At 32.6% G+C, this 10,104-nt stretch overlaps 1 protein-coding gene across 1 annotated transcript; it reads left to right on the forward strand.

Moving 5' to 3' along the window:
- The first annotated feature begins 8,315 nt into the window (after positions 1-8,315).
- LOC130455214 (olfactory receptor 10AG1-like) lies at positions 8,316-9,850 on the forward strand. The gene is made up of 3 exons (XM_056803767.1): positions 8,316-8,363; positions 8,487-8,565; positions 8,910-9,850. The coding sequence occupies exons 1-3, from the start codon at positions 8,316-8,318 to the stop codon at positions 9,848-9,850; spliced, it is 1,068 nt and encodes a 355-aa protein (XP_056659745.1).
- The last annotated feature ends 254 nt before the right edge of the window (positions 9,851-10,104 follow it).

Consider the following 10,104-nt stretch of genomic DNA (forward strand, 5'->3'; position numbering starts at 1 on the left):
ATTCCCTTCTTTTGTTTTATTTTATTTTATTTATTTATTTTTATTTAATATAAAATCATTACCTTCTATTTACCAAATTTTAATTTTTAAAGACTGAATTTCTTTCATGGCTTTCTTCTTTTGATCCTCCTTTTCCATTTAATCCATTCTATTTTTATGACACTTTTCTCCCTTGGACTTTTTTGCCTTTTTTCCTGTAGGTTAATTCTTTTTTATGGACACTATGTTCATCATTGGATTTTTGTGCTTTTTTTCCCAGTTGACCAATTTTGCTTTTTAAACTATTTTCTTCTTACATTATTTTCATTTCTTTTCCTCATTTTTCTTCAATCAATCTCATTTGATTTTTTAATGCCTTTTTGAGTTCTTACAGAGCTTGAGACCAATTCCCCCTTTTCTTTGAAGTTTTACATATGTTTGCTTGTATCTTTGAAGATTGGATTTGGCTCTCCTATGATTGTAACAAAGAAGGTACTTAGCTCATCCCTGATTGTGAAGATTTAAATTATAATTAATGTCTATTTTTAGATATTAATCCCCATAAGTATAAACACCCTACTTAAAGTTAAGTATGGAACCCTACCTATTTTTAGATTCAATCACTAAAAGTACATACATGGTACTTAAAAGTTAAGTATGAAGATCTGCACCTTTAGATCTAATCACCAAAAGTGCAAATATCCCATTTAATCATCAAGTGGAAGGTCTGTGACCCATGTGCGTGATAGTGGTTAATGAATGAGAATCTATTAACTGCCTTCTGGGCAGTGTGAGAGGAAAGTGCCAACTGTCATTGGTAGATGTGGCTTTAGGGGGAGTGACACAAGGGCCTGAACTGAATTCTTTTGGGAGTTTGACTTGGAATTCTTACTTGGAGGGCAACCTCCTGTGAACATTCATTTCTAAATTTTTAGAAGTGGAGATGGGAGGAGAAATTCTTCATCCTTTCAAATTGAGGCTAGTGAAGAGGGGCAGAAAGATCTGCTGACTGAACACATGGCAAGTGTAAAGGCTGACTCCCTTTCCCTTGGCTTTTCTGGAGGCACCAGCCTCTGGAAAGGTGCACCCTCACCTCTGAACTCCTTCCTGTCTCAAGAGGATCTCTCTCTTTTTCCTCTACTTAATATCTTCCCTCTTTATTGTAAAACAGACCACCCTAAAATCCATTCTGATTTTAGTAATTCATTTGGGATTTAGTAAATAAATCCCTGGCAAACAGACTCTTAAATAATTAAGTCAAACCCTTTAAAAATTAACCCCTTTCCCCACTTACAGATCTCACCATCTTCTGTTGCTTCTGTGCTTTATTCTTTGTCCCCATAAAATTTTTCAAGTTTTAAGTGTTTTTTTTTTACTATTTGCACATTTTCTAGCCTTTTTTTTTGCTTTTGGACTGGGAATTCTGAAACCTGATGATTCTGTCTTCTCTACTTCTGGCTTGCAGGGTTTAGCACTGTGAGCTTTTTTACCTTGGTGCTATGTCCCCACTATATCAATAGAGGGTTGAAAGTGCCTAGTTCTATGAACTTGTTGGCATCACTGTTGACTGGTCTCAGGGTCTGGGTTTTCAAGGGGTGGAACTAAGGTGCTCTTTTGTGGAGGTAGCCCACATCCCAGGATCCCAAAGTTAACCTTTGCTCAGTTGAGAACCTGGTTTAGTAATTTGGGGGATTATCAGCCATATCAAAGGAATAGTCCCTTCACTCCATCTAGCTGTTGGATTTTGACTCCTGTTGTTTTCAAGAGCTTCTTAAAGGTATGTTTGGAAGCATATCAGAGTGGTTTCAGCTTTTGCTGCTACTGAGCTCCCATTTTGGCTCTGCGGTTTTACTGTTTTAGAAGAAGGCATATTTATGTAATTGTCCTCTATGCTTAAACTCAAATCTTTTCTGTTCCCATTATTATAATAGCTAATAATATTTTGTTCTTTCTCCATTGTTTGCTCATTATTTTATTTTATTGGATAGAACAATTTTTTAATTAGCATTCCTACTAGAGTCTCAAGGCTCTTACATTGCTGAGGGATTGTGCCTCAAGTTTCAGGATTTTTGGGGTTTGTTATTTCTTTGCCAGTAATAAATTATTCCAGTTGTAGTAACCTAGGGTCATATGTAATCCCAGGTCCTCTAGTCAAGCCCCAGTCCAGGATTGATTGGAACTCTTTAGGGTTCCAACTGAAGCCCATGGGCAGTGTCACTACAGCTACAATCACTGAGACTACCTCCCCTTCTGACAATAACCAAGGACTCTAATCTTGTGGGAGTCTCCTTAGCCAAATGGTCCCCAGTCCCTCAGAAACCACGCCCACTTGTGTGTGATCCATCCTTAATTCTCTTCCTCAAATACCACAGCAGTAAGGGATAGAGTAGGTGTCTAGTCACCATTATTTTAGTCACCCAAATCCCTCCACAGTAAGCAACAAGGCCAAAAGTCCTGCCCTCAAGTCCTGATACCTATAGAAACTATGGTGTGTAGTGCACTCCTTCAATATTTAGCTTTGTGTGATCTAGGAATTCTGGAGCTGAAGTGGCAGTCAGTACAGTTGTTCCCCAACGTCTTTTGCCTATAGATTCTAGTGTTAAATCCCTGTAAGCAACTCTTCAGGGTTTCAATAGATTAGGTGATTTTGCTAGGCTTACCATATCTAGCATTTTGAAAACCAAATCAAAAGGCCTGGACTGTTAATTCCAAGTTGTCTGCATTGGTCCTGCTACAGAACCTGTAGACCAGGAAAATCAATGGCCTTTCTCCCTAGTTAACCCAGACCATTCTGGTTCACTCCTTACTCTTGTCTATTTTTCTGCTTTTAGCATTAATTATGGAAAATATTTTTAATGTTTATGTGGGGTATTAGAAGGGTGAGGAAGTGTCATTCACTCCTCCACCCTTGTTTCCTTATTCCTAACTAACATTTTTATTATTTCGTGGTAATTTTAGAAAATCTTAAAAATATATTTTATCTTTTCAGGCTGATATTTACCATGTTTATGCACTGTCAGGAACCTGCCTGACAATATTCAGGGGTCCTCAAAAGGGGTTAAGAAAAATAAGATGAGGTAAGAAGGATGAGGCAAAACACTATACAGGATCAGAGGGCCAGACTTGCTGATGGCAAACAAGGCAACTTTATTGAGAGTCACTACTGATTTTATAGGGGGAGAGAAACAAACTGGGGCTCCAGAACAACCTTTCCTCATCCATACTAACAGGTAATAACTGAGCAATATTCAGTGATCATAATACAATCAGCCATACACCAGTGATTTATAGGAAACATGTTCTTTAGGGATCTGAGAAATGGGTCAAGTTTCCATAGGATACTTGATATATACACAAGAGTTTACCTGGAGTTTCCATAGGTTACAGGACACATACACAATCAGTGGTTTCTAGAGGTTTTAGGCACAAATATGACCTTCATTGAGAAGGGAGAGAAGGGAGGGGGTGTTGGAACCTTCTGCTCTATGTCTCAGGGCTTTGCTTAATGGGAATAAGACTTTGAAAGCTTCAATGCACCCATCAACTTTATTTTTGGAACCCCCATGTTTGCCCATGTCCCTGGGGAATTTATTTTAGGGGAAGTCCCAAACTGAACTTCTCTTAGGCTGAACAATGGACCTCAAAGCATCCATTAAGTGTCTTGAATAAGAATGATAGAAATGCTCAAATCCTCTATCATCCTTTTTGTCTCAGAAGTTTCCCCCATTCTTTTAGAGATCTATTCCCAAGAAGATCAGCACCTGAGTGGAACCATCATTTTATATCCCTTGCCTTTTACTCAAGTCCACTTGTAACAAGTCAGTGTATGTTTGATGTACTTAATTCCCCACAATGTATATAAGTATATAAGACCCCAAGTATCAAAGTTCTGTGGAAAATCATCTTTGGTGGCACATTTTCCCAGAGATACTGTTTTCAGAGTGGGAGAATATATGAATAAACCTAAAGTCAAATTAGATTCACTGAGGAAAAGCAGCTATAAAGATATTCTTATGAGTTTGCCTGTGGCCTCATGGCAGGATTAAGATCTCAAAATAGCAGCTCAGGAAGTATTGCCTAATTATAACCAAAATAAGACAACTCCTAAAAGCTTCCTTCATGATAATCCTTGAGTTGTTCATTATTTTGCTTACCAAAGAAGCTTCTGTAATGTTACGACAAAATTACCTAGACTCTCTTTTCCCCTAATTGCTGTATACCCTTCTTGCAAAAATATCATATTGGAAATGTAGAGAAGTTCATTAAAACTCCAAAAAATATTCTAAAATGTTATAAAAACTGAAATTGAATTTACCAAAGTGTCCATAACAAGTATTGACAACAAAGAGATCTGCTGTTTTCCTGAGTCATGCTTATTAAAGGTTTTGGGAAAGCATGCAGAATAATTCAATTGATTAATTTTGTGATGCATGATAATCAGAGAACTAATTATTGGTAAGTACAATAAAGATACATATTTGAAATGTATTTTAAAAGCAGTTTATTATTTTTCTTTGTCTCTGTTGTCATCAAAGATAAAGCTTGCATTCCAGAGGCAAATGTTAAGAAATTAAACAGGTAATTGGGAGAGTTTTTAATGACAATTGAACTTCAGGATCTGAGATAAAAATCTCAGAATTAGTAGATTCTGAGTCAGGCTCAAAATATATTTTAAAAATCTTGTAAGTGGATAAAAATAAAGACTTAAGGTATGAAAGAACCATAAATTGGATGGCACAAGTATTGATTTGTAAAAAAACAGCCAAGAAAACAAAGAAACAAACACAAAGCTTAGAATATAAAATTGCAAAAGAAAAAAGTTCAAAACTAAGAATAATTTATGATGAAATTGGAATATCTTTAATCAAATAAAGTGTTTATAGGCTCTCTTGATTAAAAGGCCAGATGTAAAACCATTTGGATTTCAAAACAGAGAACTACACACATTTAAAAAGAAATTGGCTGTTAATATGAATAATGAAACCATGGTCTCCTGAGAATAATCCCAGGACTCTCTGAATGACATCACCTCATTAATGAAATTAAGAATACTGGACTTCTGATTAGAACATAGAAGAAGGGCTTCTCATTAAAAAGTAGTGTGTGAGAGGCCTTTTCCCCAAAGATTAGAGAAGAATAGGAGTCTTTTCTACTTAAAAAGCTCTAATGGATTTATATAAAACAACATCTATATAAGAACATAAATCCCTATATATCATTTCATGGACATGACAGAAGTTTAATGATTAATCATCATATGCTCATTTAGTTAACTGTATAATTTCAAATCAATATATATTATGACCATTATGGTCTTCAAAAAAAGAAGTGGCAAGTTAATATTTCATGGCAACAAGCAATGAATGTGTGGGTTTTTTTTAAATATCTTTGACTTGAGAAATTTATTTATATTTAGGTAATTTATAAATACTAATATATTTCTGTGAAGTTTTATAACTAGAATCCTTAGGAATCAAGGTTCAGCACAGGAAAAAAAAGAGTGAATATTTTGTAGAAGTTGTCTGAACTGGAATGAAAGAAGAAAAGAAGGAAGGAAGGAAGGAAGAAATTCTTGCAAAAGGGGCAGGTACATATTTCAAAATTACTCCATATATCAGATCAAATAATTTCGAAAGGAATGTCTTTGGGACAAAATTACATTTTTTAGGAATGTGAAGCCTTTTTATTTATGTTCATATAAATTAAATTACATTAATCATTGTGAGAAAAATATCATAAGTAATGAGAAGTATCTAAATGGAAATATTTAAATCATTCTTATGTTAGGGTGATGGAAATTATGTCCCATTTTTTTAATCAACAAATATTTTCTATTTACCATGGAAATAAAAACAGAATTTTTTATTGTATAATGTCCTTTCCAAATAAATAATCAACTCATTTCCCCCCAGATTTATTTTAGTGATATTGCTGTTTAATTGATAGATGACCAAATACTTATGACTGCATATAAAGAAGAGGAAGAGGCCTGAAAAACTAATCTTCATTTTTCCATCCTATCTCTTAGATTTTCCACTAGAAAAATCTAGACATGGGGCTAGTGTTTTCTTTTGCATAACATTCTATAGCATAATATTATCTAAATTAACTTTCCACTCTGTGATCTATATTTCATAGTCTTGTAAAATTCTGAGTCAGTACTAGGTGGGAAGCAACCATAAAGATGTATCATTGCCTCAGATGTACACCGACATTTAAAAAAGAGAGAGGGAGAAGGGAAGAGAGAACAAAAGAACAGTGGGAGAAAGAGGATGAAAGTGTGATCAAAAAAGGAAGGAAAGGAAAGAGAAGATGTAAAGAGGGAAGGAAAAAATGAAAAAAGAATGGAGAAAAAACAAATGTGAAGAAAGCATTATAACAGTATATTTAACATCGGTAATGATAACTGATTCTAATTGCATCAAATGAAATCATGTAATTTCAATTTTATAGCAATTATTCTCATATAGTGATAATTTTTATTTCAATTTCATTATTATAACAATTATAATAATAATATAAAGTTGATGATAACAGAACACTCTATTTGGGTATTTGGAGGCTTTTTATTTTCTTGTTGCGTCTTTCAATGTCACTGATCATGTGACTTTTAAAAGTACTTTAACCTTACATAAAATTCATGACATTTATTAGAACCTAGAATATAATTAAAGAACAAACCTTAGAATTCATAAAAACCCTTATGACAATCAGAATATAGTTTTTTAGAATTTAAAGGAAAATTAGGTCAGAGAATTTGAAATGTGTAAAATATAAAAGAAAGTATTATAGAATGTAGGAGTTAGAATAGACTTCATAAACTATATAGTCTACTTAATTTTTCTATAGTTGGAGTATGTATATAAGTATGAATTTCATTAATGGCACTAAACACTATAGATTTTCATAGCTTAATTTCAGGCTGGAAAGCAAGTAATAGTTTTATTAGAATAACAATTTTATACTTTTCATGTTTCATGGTATAACCAACTATCATTTTGTATGTGGATATTAGAACAGACATTATTTTTATATTTCAAATAGGGAAAATAAGAAACAAAAAATTTGATGTATATTTCAGAGAAAGTACTATGTTTGTGCAGGGTGAGCTAAAAATCAGGAGCTATCTTTGAGGTAAGTGATCCTTCTACTGCAGAATACTACACATCCTCTTTTTCAAATTCATAGGGGAGTTGGATATGAGGGCAAAAGACGGTTTAGAATATGAGCTATTGTTTGAAATGTAGGAAATGCTACGTTTATTGTGTTTCATTATAAAAAAAGTGATATACCTAAAGTGAAACATTATTCCCAGTTGAAATTATAAAATGTATGTAAATTTTGTATACTTCATTAATTGTGAATATCATCTATTCAAGCTTTCTTCAAAGGCCTCCTAATTTGCCTTGCTACTCCCTGATTTATCAACTTATCTTTTAAGGGAAATTCACATGAATTTTTTTTTTTCTAATAGTCTTGAGCTGAGCTTTTTAGATTTTACTGCCCCATAGAATCTACTCACTGAATATCTTTTCCTCTCAAAGATAATAATCCTTAAAAAAATTGATCTGGAACAGTTCTAAAAGACATATATGTAAAGAACTTTATAAAATAATTAAGCTTTTTTAAATGAATAAGAAATTTTGTTATATAGAAATGTGAATTCAAGAAGGTATCTCACAATATAGGATTTTTTTGTAAATCAATTTAAATTTATTTGTACATGGCAAAAATCTATTTTTCTCTTACTTGAATCCTATTGGGAGAAGTCCTTTTTAATAAATTATTGCTTTTCTTTGTGTTTATATATTTATAGAGCTTTTAAAGAGTTTATAACCTAGTACGTTCTCTAGTACCCCTATATAGGATGTAGACTATCTATCTGTCTATATCTAGCTGTCTATCATCTATATATCCATGTTGTATAATGCATATGTACATTTTGTTTCTATTGTTCTTGCTGTCATGAAAATATTCACATATAACCACATACATATCTAAATATGTGTATGCACATGTATATATAATATATACATAATTTTATTTTAATTCATAACATCTCTATCAGAAAATACTTAACATGCCTCTTATTTTTTTCTCTGAAGTCATAGTTGATTTTATTATTCATTAGAAGTATATAACTTAGAAGAAGAATTGTGCTACTCAAATGGCAGGTTATGATCAATATTCATTATATTATTGTATCATTTTGTCAAGTCATATGTATATGCAATCTGGCATAACTCTTAATAAATAACTGAATATCTACTGCATATTGCATACATAAAGCAATTTAAAATTTTAAAAATGGAGATTCAAGTTAGGCTTCTTTGAAAATGAGGAAGGCATTTTACTACAGTGTGGTGAAGATGATGATATTCATGGTAATTGTTAGGATGATGAAGCTCTTATTCACATATTTAATATTTTTCTTTAATATTTCATTATTTTGATAAATTTAACATTTTAAGATATGAGTTTTAGAGATAATTTACTTCACTAATAAGTTAATTTCTAATGATTTCTATAATTTTTTGTTGCCTTCACATTATATGAATGTCATCTTTTCATCCAAGGGGAAATTGATTTTTTTTTAAAGAAATAGAGAAAAGGTCACTATCGTACTATTAATTAAATACTTGATTTTATGTGGATTTTTGAAAATATAATAATTGTTTGATAAATTCATTGTCACTATTAATATTCTTCCTATAATTATTTAATGGAATAGCATAAATTTAATATTTTTGAATTATTGAACTAAAATAATTTTAATATTTAAAATAGAGTATTTAAGATCTTAAAAGAAATTAAGATAACACTGAATCTAAACTCATGAATTACAGAGGAGGAAATTAAGACATAGAGAGAAGTCTTGAATCAGAAACACTATTCATTCTCTCTACATTTGGAAGCAACAAAATAAATGGCAGAAGAAAATCTCACTGACATAAAAGAATTTATTCTTCTGGGATTTTCTGATGTTCCAAATCTCCGAGGGCTCTTATTTGGAATTTTTGTTATTATTTATGTGAGTATCCTAGCAGGGAATGGACTCATCATTATAATAACCAAATTTAACCCAGCCCTACAGACGCCCATGTATTTTTTCCTTGGAAATTTTTCCTTCTTAGAAATCTGTTATACATCAGTAACTCTCCCCAGAATGCTGACAGACATTTGGACACAAAGAAAAAATATTTCTCTTGCAACCTGTGCTATACAACTTGGTTTCTTTCTTATTCTTGGGGGCACTGAGTGCTTTCTCTTGGCAGTGATGGCTTATGATCGTTATGTCGCTATTTGTAAACCTCTATATTATCCTTTAATCATGAATTACAAATTGTGTGTTCAGTTGGTGATTGGCTCCTGGATCACTGCAATCCCAGTCCAGGCAGGACTGACATATCAGATTTTCTCTCTGCCTTTCTGTGGTTCTAACAAGCTCAATCATGTTTTCTGTGATGCTCCTCCATTAGTGAAACTGACATGTGGACACAATGCATTTAATGAATTCCCAGTTTATGCTAATGCTGCTCTATTTGGTATGTTTCCTTTCCTATTGATACTTGTGTCCTACCTTAAAATAATCAATGCCATACTAAAACTTCCATCAGCTACAGGGAGATCTAAAGCCTTCTCTACATGTTCCTCCCACCTCATTGTTGTGGGCTTATTTTTTGGCTCTGCTATCATTACATATTTGCTACCAAAATCCAAAGAACCAGCAGGAACAGAGAAAGTGCTCTCTCTCTTCTATACTACTGTGACCCCTTTATTTAATCCACTAATATACAGTCTGAGAAACAAGGATGTCATTGAGGCAATAAAGAAATTAATACCTAAGTGGCTTAATTCATTAAAAAAGTAGCAAACATGAAAGTCAATAGCTCTCTCCATTTATCCCAAGATTTCTAAAAGAACCAACTTCCTTCAAGAGTTGATTCATTCTTTGAAAATGTTATGGAACTGATAATTTATTATTAATTACTATTATATATCACCATATAGAAATAATAAATTTTGAAAAACATTGAAATACATATATGGATATATATTTGATTAGTGATACGTAAGTAACTTGTATATGGGTATGCTCTCGTATATAAATGTAGAAATGTGTAT

This window comes from Monodelphis domestica, chromosome 6 (genome assembly GCF_027887165.1).
Source record: "Monodelphis domestica isolate mMonDom1 chromosome 6, mMonDom1.pri, whole genome shotgun sequence".
NCBI classification, from domain to species: Eukaryota; Metazoa; Chordata; class Mammalia; order Didelphimorphia; family Didelphidae; genus Monodelphis; species Monodelphis domestica.